The following is a 21,322-nucleotide window of genomic DNA, read 5'->3' as shown; positions in this document are numbered from 1 at the left end:
TCGTGGCTCAGCGCAGTGGATGACTCGGTGATTTACTGATCTGCAGCCAGTGTCTGTAAAAGCGAACGCTTTGTCGCTACAAGTGAAAAAAAATAAGTTCACGTTCATGTAATTCCTTACAATATTGGTGTTTTGGAAACGCAGACTGACACGTGCTTACATGTGATTTGATATTACTCCAAAAAATAAAAAAAAATTAAATTATTATTATTATGTATTTTTTAATTAAATATTATACATATCTCATGACTACATTGGCAAATAAACAACAATTGCATTGGTAGTTTATCTTGCTTTTGGATTTTTACTTGAACTAATATAGTGACTCATAATAACCCACAAATAATACACCTTAGTTCGAGGGAATTCGTGGTGCTAATTACAGGACAGAGCCTGAATTAAAGGGGTTGTGATGAGGTAGGAGGTCGTGTGCCTGTCGAGGATGTATGGATGGATAAAGCTGGCAGCTTTCGTTCGGGGAGGAGCGCCTCCTCTAAAGCCAGCGGCTGTGTGGCGTGCAGCAGTTCATCCTGAGCAGAGCAGAGCAGCGACACAACAGGGCGCAGCATCAGGGACTCAAGGAAGAGGCACCCAGAGGCTCGAGCAAGGCAGGTAGGATGCTAAAACTGTACAACATGTCACTCTAAACACATGTATGATGCTGTAGACTGTGCTACATGTGAATGTAATACATCCAGGGTGCTATACACTGTGGTAGAATAGATATAATCTGCAACATCTGAACCAAAACACATGTCATGCTATGAACTGTGTCACATTCTTATTCTAAATATAGGTAGGATGCTATAAATCGTGGTATTGTTCCATATAATATGTACAATGTGTTCCTCTAAACACAGTTAGAATGATATGTAACATGTCAGGTTCTGTAGTATGTGAAGGTAGGATGCTATAAAGTACATGTACATCCAAACATGTATAATGGTATAAACTGTAACATATGAATTAGATTCAGGTAGGATGCTATAGTTATCTATCTTGGCTCTAAACTGAGCAACATTTTGATCTAAATATAGAATCTTGTCTTGATGGCGTTTATCTTCTCTTAGTCTTGCTTACAAAAACAAAAATATGCTTCAAAAATACAAATTATATTCAGCAAACAATTCTATGAATGTTAGTTTGTGGTGTATGCTTCATACTTTGCATGACATCATGCCAAAAGTTTTACTTGGTTGCTCTTTGGTCATGAGCTGATGAGCGTGGTCTGATCTCAGGTATAAAGAACATTTTATTACATTATTTATGAGCATTATTTGGCAATTGTTATACTCATCACATCTGCAACAACCATCCTAAACACCCAGAAAGAGACATTGCACATTTTAACACTCTCACAACTCATTGTCTACCACTTTATACTCTACATGAGGTTTGTGGGGGGCTGGAGCCAGTCCCAGCTGACATAGGGCGGAAGGTGGTGTACACCCTGGCAGTCCACTTTTAAACCCAAATGTTTGTGGTGTTCGACTTTGTTTTTAATATGTTATTGAGCCAATTTCGATGAAAATGTGTGAATGTTTAGTTGAGCCCAGTCAAAGAAGAAATTCTGTCTATCTGTCTTGCCTAAAAGGTAAACAAAAAAAGAAAGAAAGAAGAGAAAGTTATAGGTCAAAACATTATTTGTGGATTTCATGTGGCTGACTCAGTACACAAATTGGGGTACAATTTTAATCCCATTTTAATAATTTAGTTGCCTGTTCAGAGAAGCAACAGCTTTGGCTGAAAATGAAAGGGTTTTACTCCGAGGCATCCAATGACCTGTTGCCCCACCCAGTAGCCACATATTGAACATGGTGTTTAACACTGCGTGTGGGGCCACTGTGCTACACCCCAAAAGTAAACTTCAAAACCAGCTTTGACCCACACTTGACAGACTGCTTCCCTGTAATATATGGGGCATTTGGGAGACACCCAGTCTTGAACCTGATATTACTGCCAGTACCCAGCCCACATGTAGTTGTGGCTCCATGTACAATGTGACCAATTTGGCTTGTATGGTATAACGTTGGTTGTCTTTACAACGGAACGTAGGCCTTGTTCTGTCAGAAACAAATGTGCAATATGTTTATTTTGATGAAGAGATTTGGTCAGTGAATAAGTATCACACAGTAGTTAGGGGTTCCAGCTTAGGAAGTAAGCAGAGCTGTGGTGAAACCAAAGTTTCAAACATTTGCACTCTGTTGTTTGTTGTTATGATCTAGCGGTAAATGAATATGAAAGACGATTACTACAGATAAACTGTACCAGTGTTACTGCTACTTTGATGTCAACATTATCTGTAAATCTCCATGTACTTTCTACTCCTGTACATCTAGCTGCAAATCCTTTAATGAGCCTCTAAATTATGATGTAAAACAAGGTATTTAAAATTGGCTCAAAGTAAAAATGAATGCATCCATATCATATAAATGTAATATAAAACTTCAGGGGTCATTTTTTACTGCAGTAACTTTATTTTGCCCGCACATATGTTCCTCAACATTTTGGAAAGGAAAAGAAATATACTTTTAACACAAAACTTTTTTTTACACAAAACAGAACAGATCTTTTTGTTTTTATTGTTGTGTACCAAAGAGACTCAAACAGTAAGTACAGTCTTCAAGTGTAACCCTCTTTAGTGAAATGTTTGTACTATACATTTAACACTTAAAACATGTGTTATGGAATATAATCTAAACACAAAACTGAAACATAAGCACAGAGTTCTACTAAACATGTAGTTTCAAAGCTGGATTTACAGCAAGTACATTTTTTTAGTCCTCCCGTCTTTGTAGTGACACTAGTCTCTGCAGGGCTGGGCCACTTTTGGCATGATTTAATTTAAACCCTCCCTTTGATGAAGACAATCCACATGATGTGAAGAAGAAAATGAGTGAGTGGACAGCAATAGCAGTATGTTATTATGAAGGCCCCAAAACAGAGTCAAAGCCCTGGTTCGCAAGAGTAAAATACAGCCTTCAAGGCAACTGGGTGGCTTCTCTTGAAATAGCTTGGGTGAGTGAAGGCAGCCAACTTATCCATTACAGTCTGTGACCATGTGGAATAGGTTTCTCTGCCAGTTTTCCATCACCACACATCCCTTTAGAGAGCTGGGTGCTCTGGCTGGTGGGAAAACACTGTGCACTGTACACTAGGGAGGAGGGAGCCGGTGGAAAATTAGTGAAATGGCCACACTCTGCTGACCTCCCATGTACAGCACACATAGAGCAGTCACATAGTGAACATGGGAAAACAAACGGCTCCTATCTTCTTTGAACTGATTGTTACACTCGTACAAAATGGTGGATTTTTTTCTCTCTCCATACAATCCACCCCAAAACAGAGTTTGCATTGTGTCTCTGTGGACAGGAAAGTCAATATTTACATGCCCTGTGAGCCAAACTGTCCTCATCAGACATTAATGATCAAATACATTCGTGTACAATGACACCATGAGACCACTTTACACTCTATTGGATACCTACAAAGCTGATTCCTGTTATATATGATCAACTATGGCATGACATTTTATTATTTTCCTTGGAAAAAAACCCCCCAAATTTAAGTTCTGCTTACATTCTTTTTTACAAGAGCTTTCTTTCTACTGTATCACATGTTTTTTTTTTTGTGTGTGTGTGTATGTATGTGTTGGCTTAAAAGAAGTCCTAAAAGTCCTACTGAGCTCACATGGCAACAAATCCAGTTACATGACAAGCAGGCAAACACTGTCTGCTTATGATACTGTGTGATACAGTTGAAAGCTTTTTTATGTTCATATAAGACAAGTACTTTGTAATGGTCTGTGAAGGCAGTGATGATAATTCCACTCCACAGATAAAGGTACCAGATCAGAAAAATGTAGGTCATGATCATTTATGTACACGCAATAATACCAATAATTGAGTTGCATTAGTATGGGTTGAGGAACTGTGGAAAAAAGGCCCAATATCCCAGTGACAGTAAAGTACCACTGGTGTCCTATCATTAACAGTCTCCTTAGCAGCAGCCAGATGTGTCTCCAGACGCCATGATCACCACAGTCTGTGTCCTTGCTATTCTTTATACAGACTTGTTCACATGTTTAAACTGAGCTGTTCCATATTACAAAATATATATAAAAAAAACACGTCTAAAAACCAAAAGCACACACAGTGTCTCACACTCAAAATGTAAACATTATCTACACCAACATTCTTTTTAAATATTTATCAGCTCACAACTCACCACAGAGATGCAGTCCATACTTACAGAAGGGACATGGCATTGTAATTTGTTTATATTGTTTGTCTGCTCTTGTTCATCCCATTTGCCATCATAGTCATTATTAATATACCTATCAACACTTAAAGTCTACCACACTCTGTGTTCAGTAGACATTCACCAGATGAATAACACAAGGCTGGATCATTGTCAGAGGATAGACTCCTGTTCTCCCTTGTAATATTTTTTGCAAAAAATTGATTGCGAGGCGACTGATGCTTTCAGCAGCTCTCTTGGGTCCAGCCACACTATATTTCTATCCCTTCTGCTGTTGGAGTGCCTGCCGCCTTTTCTCTATGTAAACATTGCATTTCATATGATTCCCAGATGACATTTATTGTGATGCATTTTAGGGATGATAGCAATATCCTCAAACCCATTAATGGCGCTGTTAAAGGGACTGGAAGCCTTTTAGATGTGAAAGAATAAATACGGTCATTGCTGTAGTTCTCTCTCTCAAGTCATTAGGTTGAAAGCAGCTCATCAACAAATATTGGATTATTTCTATTTTAACAAAAGGATCACACTACGAGGCCTGAGTAGTAGCTTTCCTAAAGCCTGCAGTCATATCTTTTTCTTGGTTTATCCACTTGTCACAGATTTTTCAGCTGTCATCATGAATAAGACGCCTTTAACGTGCAGAAAAATGACACGCTGGAAATCAAGTACTTTATGGTCGAAAGCTTCAGAACAGTTATTATAAAAATCAAAATGCCAGATGCTGTAAATTGTTTTATCAAATGGTGCCGATCAAGAAGGAACTACTGGAGTAGTCTGGCATTGGAACGGCCAAAATAAGTGTTTGTGTGGTTCTGCTGAACCTCCAGGAAAATACAATTGAAAACATCAACTCCTACAATCACATCTACCACAGTTGGCTGGTATAAATTTGAACATGGCTGTGTCGTAAACTATGTGACTAAGTGGTAGTGACGCCCATAAACAACCCATAAGAATCTGAACTCCTGTTGGGAAGCCTCGAGATTCACGAATCATGGCGCCATCATGATGTTTTGCAGATGGAAGTTCTGGGGCATCGCTGACAACCAGGCTCCACTGTGCTGTACATGGAGCACTTGTCTATATCTATATTACTGTCTGTGACGATTTTCCTCTAATTGGGAACATCATATACACAGTCAGCATCATGTTACAGACCTGAAACTAGCAAGATAATTAACTAAAAAGTAAGCTCATTTCCATTGTACGAGCCAAAGTTAAGTTAGTTTAGTTCAGGGTTAGCCCGGGTGGCTGATGCAAGATTTGACACTTGTTACAATGTAATTTATTACCAGTTTTGTTCTTTAGATAAAAGCTACCATGGACGCTTTGATGTCTTTGACGGCTATGATAGATAAAGGAATTGGAAGATGTGTATTGAAAATTTATGTAGAAGTTGGATGGACGTGTCCTTTTAGGAGCTGTATTTTAAGTTTGGTGTAACAAGGTTTTTTGAATGTCAGGTCATGTCAGGTCACTAAGTGACATTAGGTTACGGTGTCTTACTGTTGGAATCTATAGGTCATCATTCACAAACTGAACATCAAGGGAATATTTCTATGTGACGCTGATCCTCGAGTAGCTTGGTTGTCTCCAGGTAGAACCAGGAAGACTATGCCCATTTTTTATGTGGTCTTTGGTCTAAACTGGATTTTTCTGTCATCAGAAAATGAAGAACCTTGTGTGAATAAAAGCTCAATCCCTTGTTTTGCTTATCTCCAAGATAAAGAAGAGAAAAATAAAAGTAGTGTTTATCTCCTTCCTTGTTTTCATTTTGATGATCGAGCAGACTCATTAAATACAAGCAGTATCTCTTCAATTCTAAGCTTCTCTTTTTTAGCAAATCACAATAGCGTACTTGTGTTTTCCACTTCAGAGTTTGTCAGTTTTAATCGTCTTTGTTTTCCCTCACGGCAGCATTAACCCATAGCAGCCGTTCCTGTGGATGGACAGTGCCGTCACCCATGGCGTCACAGGAGTGTGTGGATGCGAGAGACCCTGTCGTGGACATTCCAAATCCAGGAATGGAGGGGGCTCCTGTGCCCAATGGTGGTAAAACATGTCCTGTCCACATTCCAGGTGGGGAGGATACCAAGAGGGGCTTCAGGAAAGGCATAGGGAGGCATAATGACTACGTGAAGATCTCTGTGCCTGATTTTAAAGTCAGCCCTCTGCCCATGGAGTGGTGGAAGACAATAATGGCCTTCTTTTATGCTGGCTTCAACCTGGTTCTTACCACAGTCGTCATCACTGTAGTCCACGAGAGGGTCCCACCCAAAGAAAGCAGCCCACCTCTTCCTGATAAGTTCTTTGACTATATTGACAGGGTTAACTGGGCGTTCACTGTAACCGAGATCAATGGCATGGTGCTGCTGGCCATCTGGATGATCCAGTTGTTCTTCTTCAGATACAAGTAAGAACCTTTTGGTACTAGCTACCAAACAAGCATTTCTTTTTTGTTCATTGATTTTTGTTAAAGCTTTTGACAAATTAGAAAATGATGATTCACAAAAAGGTTGGGGTTTTTTATGTAATGGATATTGAACTGCTTTGTTTTGGCGTTTTCAAATGTATTGTATACATAGTCTAATTAGACTGCTGTCATTGATGAAATCGTATTCCTACTCTGGGTTTCCCCTGTATGAGTAGTGAGTAGTTTAAAAATCATTCTGTGTTCAACAAAGCCAACATCAAAACCGTCAGTGTTTTAATGTGGCTATCCAAGAGATATTTCATTAAATTCATCTGTTGACATCATCTTCTTCAAGTCAAGGTCAAGTCACTATGAGTTTAAGATCCCAAACACTACTATATTACATATTTCAGAGATGTCCTCATTGTCATCATGTCAAGTTAGCGAAACTCCTTTTGGCTGAGCAGGAGTCCTCCAATTTCACATGTTAATTTATCACACAACAAGAACAGAACTTGATATTTTAGTTGATGTTTTGCACTTGGTAAGAAATGTGGCGTAATGAGGGCGATCCACGGCATGTCTGCACTTTATCTGCACTCAGTTATGGCTCATAATTGTCCCTTCACAGGTCAATCGCAATCAGACGCTTCTTCTTCCTCATTGGCACCCTGTACTTGTACCGCTGTGTCACTATGTACATCACTACCTTGCCTGTACCTGGCATGCATATGACCTGTGCTCCTAAGGTGAGTAGCTTGTAAACCCCAGAGGAGGCATCAACTAACAGACACCCAGAGGCTTTTTGTGCCCCAAGATATCAAATAATACTGAGGTACCTCGTTGTTTGATGGGAAGGTTTTGCTGAACAATTTAGTGCAAAAGGATAATGGTTAACAGTTGTTATCTTCCTTAGTTACAGACAGTGTTTCAAAGCCAATAAGATGTTTGTATGCGTTTAATCTTTCCGTAGCCTTAGAATAAGCCTTTTGCTGCTCCCATCTTGCACCAATATGTCCCAAATATGCAGCAGCTTAAATGGACATCCTCATCCATGAAGTGAACGCTTGATATGCAAACAATGAAAAAGAGCTCTTCCCACATAAATCTGATGCATAAACCGATGAAGAGGAAGGGGGAAGCTGGAGAGAGGGAGAGTACAAAGTGGGTAGATTTGCCCATGAGGAGTGAACTCTACTCCTTAAATATCAGTTGTTCTTTATTTTTGATGGGGAGAAACAGTTAGCTTTATTTTAGGTAATAAAATCCAACATTATCTGGTTCCAGTTTGTCAATTATTTCCTCCTTGTTATAAATGTAATGTCTTTGATTTCTGAACTGCTGGTCATTATTTGAACTAATGCACTAATGCTGCGGATCCAGTGTCTTTCTGTCTTTCCCATTTACTACTATCCTCTTTCTGTTCTTCCTCAGCTCCATGGAGACTCCCATGCAAAAATCCAGCGTATTCTGCAGCTGATTTCCGGTGGAGGTCTTTCCATTACGAACTCTCATCTGTTGTGTGGAGATTTTCTTTACAGCGGACACACAGTGATGCTCACGCTCACATATCTATTCATCAAGGAGTGTGAGTAGTCACAGCATCACTTGTTTGTTTGCTTGTATGGAAATATTTATTGGAAGTTTCCATGAATAATTGATCAACGATATTGTTTGTTTCCATTCTCATCCCATGTGGCCCACAGTATTTTATGACCATGCAGTTACTGGAGGACCTGGAATGGAAGAAATGACCTACAAATAATACAATTTTTTGCCACTACTACAATTTTTATAATAACTATAGCTGTACTGTAAATTGCTGAATACACACTGAGTTGCCTGTTCATTAGGTACACCCAACCAAAGTGGCATTTGTCAAGTAGTAGGGTAATTAAATGTACAATACAAAAAATACAATGAAGAAACTGTCATGTCTTTACAGCATTGATCAAACAGGAAGTGTTCTCTGTTTCCTCTTTTATTAATAAATTTCACAGAGAGGTGTTGATGAAAGTCTGGTCATTTTGGTCATAGTTACATAGAAACAGCTCGAGTAAACAATTTACCTCAAAGTAAAAGTACAGCCTCATAGATGAACATTAGAGTGAGAAGACTCACCACCTGTCCAAAACAGTTTTCAGGCAACATTTTTTCTTTATTCATTAATTCAGTGTCTATCGCTTTATTCTCAACATGAGGGCCATGAGGTGCAGGAGCTAATCCCAGCTGACACGGGGTTAAAAAGCAAAGTCCGCCCTGGACGGGTCGCCAGTCCATCGTAGACATAGATTATTATTCACTCTCGCATTCACACCTGTCCAATTAATCTCTGCACGCAGGAACGCAGAGACAGTATTTCACTATTTTACCTTAAAAATATTTGCAGTAGGAAACTTTTATTCCCACTTTGTGCCCCAAACTGTTCTTGCACTAGGTGTCTCCTGTGAGGAGCTCTCAACAGAGCGACGGGCTTTGTTTATGTATCATTCAGACCCAGAGCCCAACAGAATTAAATACCATATGTGGTCGAGTGAACTTAATAAATAAGCAGCTGAGTGTGTTTTGACTTGTGACTTTCTACTGTTTCTGCCATGGCCTTGCTATAGGAAATCCCTCTGTTCTCCCTACATTTCACAGTCTGACTTTTTTTGACAGTGTGGACATGGCAGAACAGACCACAATTAGAAGTTGTCATAACTTTGCCAACATGCTCATCTTGTCTTTTCTTCCCTCTTCCTCTGTCAAGACTCGCCGCGGTCGTTTTGGTGGTACCATCTGATGTGCTGGCTGCTGAGTGCCGTGGGTGTGGTGTGCATCTTGGTGGCTCATGAGCACTACAGTGTGGATGTGGTTGTGGCCTATTTTATCACCTCACGCCTGTTCTGGTGGTACCACACCATGGCCAACTTGCAGGTCTGAACAGAGAGCGGAACATTGGGTGGCTCTGTGTGTGTGTGTGTGTGTGTGTGTGTACTGGAGTCAAAATGACAGCTTTCAATACTGAAGGCTTCCCTCTCATTTGAACCGTGTCACACATAAATGATTATGCATGGAGGGCTTTACTGTGGATCTTTTGACATGTGTATTTTGTTTTGGGGGGAGTTTACCAGCAAAAGAAAAAAGCTACAAGCAAACACTATAATTTAATACTGCCCAAGAATTGAATACTGTTTACATTTAAAAGACAATCTGTATTTTGCAGATAATTATAAACTTTACTTGAAATATAAACATATGTTTACTGTGTGAAACACTAAACATGTCTTCAAAATGCTGGAGACCTCCCTCTACTGGCCAAATAGTAATCATACAGGTAATGTGGGTTGAACTATTAATATTTCTTATTATAAATCTTATAAATCATATGCTGTTTCTAGGTTTGATTTAAAACTCGTCAAATCGAATGCTGTTCATGTGCACACAAAGTGACGGGGAACAGTATCAAGAGTCTGTGTTGTGTGCAAAGATATTTTTCAGTTTATCTGAAGTTAATGTAAGTCTTGAACACTTTGACTTAGACAAATCAAGTAGTTATCATTCAACGTTAGTCATTTAGCACAAAGTAATGAATTATGTACTTCTTAGTGTGTCACTGTGACACTGAGTCACAGTCTGCCTCTGTTTTGTCCTCTCCCTTGTGTCCTCTTCTGTTACACAAACTGTCCTTGTGTCGTCCTTCACAACATCCATGAACCGTCTCTGTGGTCTCCTTCTGTCCAGCAGCTCCACTTTCAACCACCTTTGTTTGATATATTCAGTGTCCCTCCTGTGTATGTGACCAAAGCACCTCAACCTTGCCTCTCTTACTTTATCTGTGCTGTCATTCAAATATGCTTATTTTCCTGGTCACTCTCAATGAAAATCTCAGCATCTTCAGCTCCGCCTCCTGTCTTTTAGACAGCGCCTCTGTCTCTAAGTCACTACCATCTTGTAGACCTTCCCTTTTACTTCTGCTGCTATCCTTCTGTCACACTTCACCCGACACTCCACCATTCCTATCAATTTAAAATTTTAAAATGTGCATCTCATTAACCTCCAAACCAGATACAATTTGGAGTTGTTTTTTTTATTGTAGGGAGTGCTTTTGAGAATTTATAGACCTTGATGAAAAATATAATTTGGACACTTCTCCTTATCCCACTGTACAATAATAAGATGTGAATACATCAAGACAATAATTAATATAAAATTATGTTTTTGACACACAGACGCACAATTTGGCATCAACAAATATTGCGCCTCCTGCGATTTGAAAAACAAGTAGGCTGTATTGTGATTTCAATAAAATTTCGATGAATTGTTCAGCCCTACTCTTAATTGACCCTAACAAGACACATTCTAACGAAAACAATTGCTTTATAAACACAAGTTTGAGATATATTTTTGGATATAACGTAATATATATCACTGTTTAATTACCATGATTTTAAAAGACGCTCTCTTTTCCTTGACAGATACTGAAATGTTCACCCAACAACTACCTCACCAACACCTGGTGGAACCCTCTGTTCAACTTCCTGGAGAGGAACGTCCAAACCGCGGTGCCATGCTCATACAGCTGGCCCATCACTTGCCCTCCCGCCTGCCTCAAGAACCCCTGCAAGAAGTATTCCATGGTACAAAGTACACGAGAGGAGTGACATCACATAAGCGTTGCCTGATAATCCACCAAAACGTGTCAGTCCGTCTTGTCCATTTGACAGGAGCATAATGGTATCAAATGCATAGTTGTGACAGAAACAAACATGTGCCTAGAAGGATACTCCTGTTTTCTCAGTGTTCCACTGTAATTTATTTGTGAAAGTACGTTTTCATCGTTTTTCTTTCCCTTGTGTTTTTTGTACTTGCATCAGCTTTTTCAGACATAAGAGAGCGGTTTATATGTTTCTTTCAGTATTTGCAAGACTTTGGATCTGCTACCATAAATATTTGATACTATATGTATTGATGGTGTTCACCTCAATATTACATCAGTGTACTCAGTCACAAGGTGCCTTAGTGTGTTAAATGTCATTGGATGTACCAAAACTGCCATTACGTGTCTTTGGGTTTATTTTTATTTGCTATTATTATTATTATTATTTAGTAGCATTGAGTGTGTAGCCTCAACATTATGTTGTATTAAAATGTATCTATACTAAGTCGTCCTTCTACTTCCTTATTTAACCCTTAGTGCTCACGCAGCACAGGTTAGTGCTGCAGGCGCACTTTGGTAAATTGTTGTACACAATACACAATAGGTCATAGGTTTTTTTTTCATCTCCGCATGTGCTTAGTCAGTTATAATTTTATGCTTTTTAAACCAATAAAATAAAACGTTGAGCACTTTACGCTCAGGTGTGTTAATATAGTTGGTGAAAATCCATCCCTTTTCCAACACTTTAGCTTCCACAGGAGAGTCCCAGGGGTGCTGTGACAATCTCAGTTGACATAGGGTGATGCAGGTACACCCTGGACAGTTTTGCAGTCTGTCGCAGGGCCACATATAGAGACAAACAACCATACTTCGATGCATGTTTCTGAATTAAAATGGCAGTTAATGCTGTAACATCCCATTAAAATGGTCAGTCGTCAGTATTTCCCTTTTAACTTTGATTATAGCTTTGTCAGCCAAGCATTACTGTGACAATTTGATGAACAAGAAAAGTTTTTTTATTTAAAACCTAATAACTTAAAAAAAACATGGTATGGAAAACTCTTTATTTGCATGTCCTCTAAAATAAACTTTTAACTGTTAGCTGGACACCATACATCCACACATAAAACCTTAAGACCAAGTAATGAACAGCTGGATTTTATTATATCAAGTCTTTAGGTTAGATCTTTGTCATTGCTGTTGTTTTTTTGCTTTTTAGCTTTTGAGTTCTGCTTCTGTGTCTGTGTCTTCTGAAGCAGAGCCAGTGTGTCTCTCTTCTCGATTTTCCTGAGTTGTTTCTTCTTCATCCTCTTGATCTTTGCTGTGTTTCGGATCTGTGACACAAGCAGAGAAAAGAAAAAAGTAGTGAAGTTACAGCAGCAGATAATTTACATATTCACATTGTGCAGTAAAGTATCCATAAGTGGATCTCATTTATGGATCTGTGTTACCAGACAGAGTCCAGTCCAGTATTACACTTCAAATATGATACAATATGAAGTTACATAGTACTCAAATAGTTATTCAGTCACACAAAGTTATCAACCAACCATTTTGATAATTAAGTGGTCAATTTGAGAGATTTTACAAACAATAAAGACAAGTTCTGGGATTCACCTTCTAAAATTTGAATAATATCTTTCGCTCGATTTATGGACAAATAAGACAGCACTGATCGAGACTGACAGACAATTCAATCATGAAAATGTAACATTAGTTGCCTTTAAACCCTGTGAAATTTAGCATATGTGTTTATATATTCTATAGACAGTATAGATTCAAAAATAAAATGTAAGTGCATTCGTAGGAACAACAGTTGCCTTACCACTTGCACAATCTCTGCTTTACGTTCATTCTCCACACGCCGTTTTAGGTTGTCTTCTCTCCTTTTCCTTTTTTCCTATTAAAGCAAAAAAGAAATTGTACATCAAAGAGTCTAAGCTTTTTAAAATGCAGTGGTTATTCAGGCACACAGCCGTGGTTTTAAATTTAGTTCACCTCTTTTTCTCTGGCTTTGTCCTCTTTAAGCTGCAAAGAAAACTTTTTCACCATCTCCTTTTCTTGCTTGGCCTTCATCTTCTTTTCCCAAGAAGTACACAAAGGCTTATCTCTCACCAAAGCAGAGAACCTAAAGCACAATAAAAAAAACACTACACATTTAATTGTTACTTATTAAAATTAAAGACCCGTCCACATCCCTTTTGTACGTGATTTCACCGGACATACTCAGCACATTTACTTTGAATTGCTTTGCTGAGTACACATACATGCTTTGTTTATATTTACCATGTGGCCTCAACACAAACCAAGAATGGTTTCACTGTGATTGAGCTAGAATTTCCGTTATCCTGGATTAAACAAGCCTAGACTCTGTTTAACAAAGCAGTGCCACATATGTTGCCATGGAGATTTACACTAAGCAGCATTTACAGACAGGATGGAGTGTAATCCTGGATTTATTATCATGCAAACAATACTTGCCATTCCCTTATTATTATATTATCTTATTACCAGGACACATTTATCATAATATAACAGAGTATTCAACCTTGATATAGGCCTACCTTATATATAAGTTTTGTTTGCTGCTTGACTATTCTACTATTTCTATCAGTGACCAATGCGTTAATACATATAAACAAAACAAATTAAAAACTGAATTAATTAAAAGAGGATCTTGTACTGCCGTTGGTCATACTTCTGAATCTGAGACTGAATCTTTAACACGGTGTATGGTGAAAAAAAGCGCAGTTATTAGGTAGAAAAACCACAGTAATTTAACCAAAATGAAATGGCCTGGTCTGAATGTCGGTTGTTGGTTGTCTTCACCTCTGCTTGCTGCGGTCCTTCCACACTCTTCCTGACTTGGGTTTTCCCAGAGGAATCACTGGAGTCTGTTTCACGCTTGGACCGAGACGAGGTTTCTTCTTCTGGGGGACACTCTCCAGACTCGTAGGTGCGGTTTCGGCTGGAGCAGACCCGGACTGGTGACAGTCTCCACCGCCGGTAGGCCCATCCTCGGTTCCGCTTGCTGCCGGTTCTGACGGTGTACACGGATCCGGTTCAGCGGGCTCAGAAACATCCTCGAGTTTTCGCTCAGGTTCGTCCGTATTTTCTTCTTCTTCCTCCACCGGCAGCTCCTGGAGCACAGACCTCCTGGTCCTCCTGCTGGGTGTCCTCACCGGGCGTTCAGAGTCCAACAGTGAAACAGGAGGGCGCACTCTGCGGCCGCTGCGGGTCCGTCTGGTCTCGGGTGGCGAATCGTGGACCTGCTCCTCCATGTTTTCGACTTCAGATACCGCCTTTTCTTCCTGTGCTTGTTTCTGCCTCCTTGACATGTTTTCTAATTTAAATGACGACAGCACACATCACTCTGGTAAACTTCTGTACCCACGTGTGACCGCCGTGGGTGATATGTGTGTGTACGTCGCTTTGCATCCGAGTCAACGACGGATAGTAAACACCGCGATGAACATATTATCGACCCCTACAGGTCTGGAGTAGGAGTTGCCTCAGTAGTGGAATAATGGAGAAATGTGCCTTTTATAATATTTTAGAGCACATTTCTAAACATAAAACAAAAACCCCATAAGAGAACACAATGTCCTCTCTACTTACAGAAAATATTCGAGCTATAAAACAAACAAACAAACAAAAAATGAACACCGACACCTACTGACAAGACACGGCATAGTGAAGCCAGGCGTCACATGACTTTCACTTCCGCAACTCATGATAGGGAAGCAGATTCGAGCAGACACTTCATCCAAGCACAACAATGCACTCAGGGGAATTCCGTGCAATATAACCTTGTACAAGTGAATACAGCAAATATAAAGTTGTATCAGTTTGAATTTGCACTTGAACCGCAGTGAGGAGCCACCATGTCATTTCTCAGAGCTGGAAACACATCACCACCACTACCACTGCTGCTGCTGCTGCTGATGATGATGATGTTTGGACCGTCAGTGAGTACTGCTGAGATTTTACAACTATAATGATCAGATATAGCAGCACAAACCGATTATCACAAAAGCGAAATAAGCCCAATTTCTGAGAAATTGTTCTAACTCTATCTTACTAAGACATTATACCTTTCTATGTCTTAATTACCAGCTTTTAAGTTAAAACAATGGTTTGCATTAAACCTCAATTGCCCCTGCTTCTAGTTTGTTTGTTCATTATTAGTGTGTACTAAGCATGTGTTAAATAAAGACAGATTGGTAGGTATCATTTCATAAAGTCAGTATAATCACATTTGACTCTTTTTAAGTAAACACTTCTTGCATGAGAATTTCTTTGCCTGTGATAAGCACAAGCTTTGTTCATTTTGGCCTAGTTTTTGGCCTGTTTTCCCCCATTTAAGGGACATTACAGTCTGAAAGTGACCATATTTACAAGCTATAGTTGTATGTGTTCTAGCTAAGTGAAATTTGCTTACTCCATTAACAGATTATTTTTCCTAAATCAAAAAAATTGAAATAAAATGTCTAATACTTGTGCATTGTAATTGTAAACACCGTATTCAGAATACATATTGTAATACAAGAATGATGTGTTAATTTTTTACAAACAATTGTAAATAATCATATTCGCCCTCATCTGTTCAGCTGTTAACTGAAAAATGCAGTGAAAGCAGTTTGACATGTTGTTCTTGTGTTCACCTGCAGTCCAGTGCACCTCGCTCATTCAGCATAGATTACCAGAATGACTGCTTTCGGAAAGACGGGGAGGTGTTTCGTTACATATCAGGAGGGATCCATTACTACAGGATCCCTAGAGTCTACTGGAAAGATCGACTGCTCAAGATTTACATGGCAGGAATGAACGCCATCCAGACGTAGGTTTACCTCCCGTCTCAGCACCTCGATGCTTTGTTCTGAACGGCTTCAGCACAAAAGCCAATAAAAACAAGGTAGATCAACAGAAAATGTCAGCAAAGACACCGTAGGTCATAGCATGCCTTGTAAACCTCCTTTCCTGAAACACGTTTAACTTTATTGCCTAACCCTAAACTGTGCCAAACCCAAATGCCAACCACAGTAGTCAGACAAGAGCAGCAGAGACATTCCCTCATTCACTACAAATCCTTGCTCCAAAACTTGCTGCATTCAATAGAAGTCTGGAGTATGTAAACCCTGGATTGTCTAAGAATGAATATTGGTGAAATACGGGTGAAATATGACTGTGTTATAAGTGTTTAAATAAAAAAAAAAAAAAAAAATATATATATATATATAGTTTGGTGTGTAATAAGTCTGATAAAAGATACTGACTGAGCCAACATGAAAGAACTTGAGGATTTGTCTGGAGAAATCTGACACTGATGACACTGTGATCATTTTAAAGGTACATTCCTTGGAATTTCCATGAGGAGACTCCAGGAAAGTATAATTTCAACGGAGACAGGGATTTGGAATATTTCCTTCAGTTGGCCCACGACATTGGTTTACTGGTCATCCTTCGGCCAGGACCTTATGTATGCACAGAGTGGGACATGGTGAGTAAGCCGGTGTTTTAAAGGCATTCAAAGGCGAATAGAAAAACACAAAACTCAAGGAGCAAACAGTTCCTCTGTATTAAATGCCTTTCATATCACACGTGCAACTTAAAGAATGTTTTTACATCTACTTTTACTTGAATACTCACAGAAAGTTTATGTCCTTTAATAACCACAAAAGAAGTTGATTTGTCTAATCCTATTGAACAGGGTGGGCTGCCTGCCTGGCTTCTCAAGAAGAAAAATATTGTGCTGCGGAGTTCAGATCCAGGTGAGAATTAAAGTCAGAGTTAATTGAATTTGACAGTATAAACTATAAATACCTTTACTTGTGTTTTTTTGTTTAGATTACCTTGCAGCAGTAGACAAGTGGATGGGGAAGTTACTGCCCATGATGAAACCTTATCTGTATCAGAATGGTGGTCCCATCATCTCTGTACAGGTGAGTCGTTCGTGTTCGTGTTGCATTGCAGGACTTTTTATTCAACAAAGAAAACAATCCCTCTCTCCTGGTGTGACTTGTTTGGCAGGTGGAGAATGAATATGGCAGCTACTTTGCTTGTGATTACAATTACCTGCGTCACCTGAGCAAACTATTCAGGCAGCACCTGGGAAACGAGGTGGTGCTCTTCACCACCGATGGCAGTGGCGTCAACTATCTTAAATGTGGCTCAGTACAAGGTGTCTATGCCACTGTAGACTTTGGGCCTGGTGAGTGTGATGTCTGTTTTTGACTATGTAACTCCTTTACATCTGGGTGCATGTGAAATAATAACGTGGTTGATTGTTATCAGATATAGCTGAATTGTATCCACAACATGGAGTAAGACATTTAGCAGTTGCATTTGTTGTGATTTTAAATGGTCAGTTTAGTGTTTAGTCTCGACCTTGAAGCATTGTCATTTGTTATATGAGAAAGGTGCACAAACACTTTTGTATTTAAACTGTTTTTCTAGGTGCAAATGTAACCGCTTGCTTTGCAGCACAGAGATATGCTGAACCTCATGGACCTTTGGTAAGTACAGTATCTCCTTTGATATACAGTACACACTATCTTTTTTTGCATGTGTTACATTCTCTTACAGATGCTTTCCTCTTTCATCTCAGGTCAACTCTGAATTTTACACCGGCTGGCTGGACCACTGGGGTTCACCTCACTCTGTTATTGCAACCAGCCGAGTCACGCAATCCCTGAACCAGATCCTGGCCACGGGAGCAAACGTCAATATGTGAGTCAACACACTTCTGGGACACTTGCGCAGACAGATAGAGACTATTATTTAAAAAGCAGATGTGTCAAAAACATTGGACTGTAGCTTTCACTGTAAGAACACCAATGCCAAAAATGAACAGCAGGTGTCAGCAGTGTGTGAAAAAAGGAAAATAATGCTCACATATAGATGCACTGTGTCGATGTCTTAATACCAAAAACTGTATTTTAAAATACATTACGAGGTTATCGAGACTAGAAAGTTGTTTTATAAATACAGACCACTTACTTAAATACAGCAACATAAAATCTATTCACAAACAAGATAAAAATACCATGTCCCTTTGTTTGTGTGCTGGGTAAAACTGTCAGGTCAAAAACAGGTTCTTAATGACTACAACAAAATAGGTAATAAATGGTTTAAAACATCTTTACGTGGAGAAAGTAGAAAATAAAAAAAGTGACTTTGGAAACGTGTGTAATATGGAAACATGTAGAAAATATCTTTCATTATTTGCAACATGCAATTAAATCACATGAATAAACAATACGACAAGGTTTCCTTTTTTTGTTAAAGGGACACAAAAATCTACAGTGTTTTACTCATTTTCAGAGATAAATGTGATCATCGCACACGTCTCATTTCCAAAACAACAGAGAAAGTTGAAAAAATAAAGTAAATAAAAGTTGACGTCGAAGTGTTATGAGTAAAGGATCTTCAATAAGAAAATGAGTAATATTCCAGCACTGTAAGAGAATGTGAAATAAACAGACACAGCAGCATCACAAGGATCTTAAGTTTATTTTTCACTTGAGCAAGTGGAAAAAAATGGGTGAACCAGCCCTTCTGTTTGTAGTATGAAGATAATAAAATAATAATTTCTCCTCACAGGTACATGTTCATAGGAGGAACGACCTTTGGATACTGGAATGGTGAGTGCACCCACATGCGATGGTTTAGTTAGCAGTGATACACCAGTGTTTCCAAAAACTCACTTGTCCATGCTTTGCCTCTCAAAACCGTCAGGTGCAAATACACCGTATGCTCCTCAGCCGACAAGCTACGACTTCAACGCCCCACTCACAGAAGCAGGAGACCTCACAGAGAAATACTTTGCCATCAGAGAAGTGATCGGAATGGTGTGTGTACTTGTGTGCAATCTCTTGATTCTAAAACCAGAGAGTATAAAACACATCACAGCATTAAATGGTATTTTTCTACCTTTCCACAATAGTACCGTAAGATACCAGAGGGACCAATACCACCGTCAACTCCAAAGTATGCATATGGGGCTGTGAAGATGAGAAAGGTTTTATACAATTCCAGTCTGCATTTTAAGTCATTTAAGTTTTAAAACCTAATGAATAAACCACATTTATTGCAACTTGCCATATGATTTGAAAGATGAAAAATAAATATTAGAAAATTGATCTTTGTCCCTGCAGCTCCAGACAATAACAGGTGCCTTAGATAAACTGTCTTTTTCTGGCCCGATCGTGAGCTTGTTCCCTCTGACATTCCTCGACTTGAACCAGGTATTCATTAAAGTTTTTATACCAGTCACATGGATCGATTGAACTTTATGTAATTAGCTGTTTATTTATCCCCCCTCTTTGCTTTAGGCTTTTGGTTTTGTGCTTTACCGGACAATTCTACCGTTTGACTGCAGCACACCAACTCCACTGTCGTCTCCGCTGAATGGAGTTCACGACAGAGCATATGTGTCCATAAATGGGGTGAGTCCGTCTTTGCACGTGTGATATACGTGAGCCTACTCACAGGCTCTCCTGATTGAATCTTTATTATACCATATACGTATTTATAGAAGTTAAAAACATTCGATTTTAAACTATGGCTTGCTTCTTGGTGGACATTGTTACACCTGCACCACCAACCACTCGCCATACTTGTGAACTATGTCACTGTTGGTGATAATAATAAAACAAATATACTGTAATGTGCAGTTTAATTTTACTTTTAGACTGTACGTAGGAAAATCCCTCTATGATTTCTTGTGTTAAGACGGCGCAGAACAAAAAATACCTTTGCAGAAAAAGCAGCACATTATGGCATGAATTGAAGGTCTGTTCACTGTGCTAAATACCTCTCAAGGTGGCTGTAGGGATTCTCGAAAGGAACAAAGTCCTGACCATAAATGTGACCGGGAAGGCTCGCAGTCAGGTTGACATTCTGGTGGAGAACATGGGTCGAATCAACTACGGAAGAGACATCAATGACTTCAAGGTTGTTGTTTTTTTTTGTTTTTTTCACCTCAAAGTATCACATTCAAAAATGTGTGAATTAGCAGAAGTAAAGAATTGATGTGCTATTTGCTTCTTATCCTAGGGTCTGGTGTCTAACCTGACTCTGGGGAAGGACACACTCACGGACTGGACCATGTATAGTCTCAGTATAGATGAAGCCATCAATCAGGGCCTCCTCACGGGGACAGAGCCCACACCAGCAGACCCTCCTCAGCCAGTTGCCCTCTCTCCTCCGACCTTTTACGGCGGAAGCTTCGTCATCCCTGACGGCATCCCAGACCTGCCTCAGGACACCTACATCAAACTGCCCAAATGGAGAAAGGCATGTTATCAATATACAATGTTTAGTTTGAGATTACTACATGTTACTTGGTTGGTCATCATAAAAACACAAAATCCCAAATCCAAATGAATGATAATGTAAAAAAATGTGTTTTTCAGGGCCAGATCTGGATCAACGGCTTCAATCTGGGACGTTACTGGCCAGATCGAGGCCCTCAGGTGACACTTTTTGTTCCTGCCCACATCCTCAGCACAGCTGCACCCAACAACGTAACAGTTCTGGAGCTGGAAAATGCTCCATGCAGCTCAGGTTTGTGCACTATAGAGTTTACCGACACCCCAATCATCAATGCAACAGTCTCCTCTGACTACCAACAGCCGTGGGGCCTGTTTGATAGAGGGAATCACTGGAAAGGAAAGGACCGGAAATCACTGCTGCACAAGAGGAATTAATTAGCAAGGAGATTATTATGAAATAAGACATGAATTCTTGGAACTGAAGCACTAAGAACTGTGGGTGTCTCTGTTTTACTGATTTTTATTATTTTTATCTTTGCAAAGGGATTATTGCAAATTAAACTGCCGGTAATCTGTGTTGCAGGGAGTGTTTTATATTTTTATGAAAGAAAGAAATCAGGGAAATATTCTGTGCACTGTCAACCAATCGTAGAGACTTTGTGGGACTGTTGATATTCACCATATGTGATTTTGTTTACAAGCTGGAAAAGATTAAAAGGTTTTTTCATGAAG

At 39.4% G+C, this 21,322-nt stretch overlaps 3 protein-coding genes across 3 annotated transcripts; 2 read left to right on the top strand and 1 right to left on the bottom strand.

Annotated features, from left to right (window-relative positions):
• The first annotated feature begins 436 nt into the window (after window positions 1-436).
• Window positions 437-12,316, top strand: sgms2a (sphingomyelin synthase 2a). Its single transcript, XM_044028688.1, has 6 exons — window positions 437-608; window positions 6,181-6,676; window positions 7,308-7,425; window positions 8,111-8,264; window positions 9,426-9,592; window positions 11,134-12,316. The coding sequence occupies exons 1-6, from the start codon at window positions 443-445 to the stop codon at window positions 11,317-11,319; spliced, it is 1,287 nt and encodes a 428-aa protein (XP_043884623.1). The 5' UTR covers window positions 437-442; the 3' UTR covers window positions 11,320-12,316.
• Window positions 12,317-12,457: 141 nt separating this feature from the next.
• On the bottom strand, window positions 12,458-14,978 carry ccdc86 (coiled-coil domain containing 86). Its single transcript, XM_044028690.1, has 4 exons — window positions 14,145-14,978; window positions 13,314-13,443; window positions 13,141-13,215; window positions 12,458-12,649 (listed from the first exon to the last, which is right to left on the bottom strand). Exons 1-4 carry the CDS (start codon window positions 14,651-14,653, stop codon window positions 12,491-12,493), a joined length of 873 nt encoding a protein of 290 aa, XP_043884625.1. The 5' UTR covers window positions 14,654-14,978; the 3' UTR covers window positions 12,458-12,490.
• Window positions 14,979-15,035: 57 nt separating this feature from the next.
• Window positions 15,036-21,321, top strand: LOC122771247 (beta-galactosidase-like). Its single transcript, XM_044028687.1, has 16 exons — window positions 15,036-15,283; window positions 15,986-16,155; window positions 16,665-16,815; window positions 17,026-17,086; window positions 17,163-17,257; window positions 17,346-17,526; window positions 17,772-17,830; window positions 17,923-18,044; window positions 18,918-18,958; window positions 19,053-19,165; window positions 19,261-19,335; window positions 19,472-19,561; window positions 19,649-19,762; window positions 20,139-20,270; window positions 20,373-20,612; window positions 20,732-21,321. Exons 1-16 carry the CDS (start codon window positions 15,200-15,202, stop codon window positions 21,023-21,025), a joined length of 2,022 nt encoding a protein of 673 aa, XP_043884622.1. The 5' UTR covers window positions 15,036-15,199; the 3' UTR covers window positions 21,026-21,321.
• The last annotated feature ends 1 nt before the right edge of the window (window position 21,322 follows it).

Source organism: Solea senegalensis, linkage group LG6, assembly GCF_019176455.1.
Source record: "Solea senegalensis isolate Sse05_10M linkage group LG6, IFAPA_SoseM_1, whole genome shotgun sequence".
NCBI lineage: Eukaryota > Metazoa > Chordata > Actinopteri > Pleuronectiformes > Soleidae > Solea > Solea senegalensis.
This window is presented reverse-complemented; position numbering and strand designations above follow the sequence as displayed.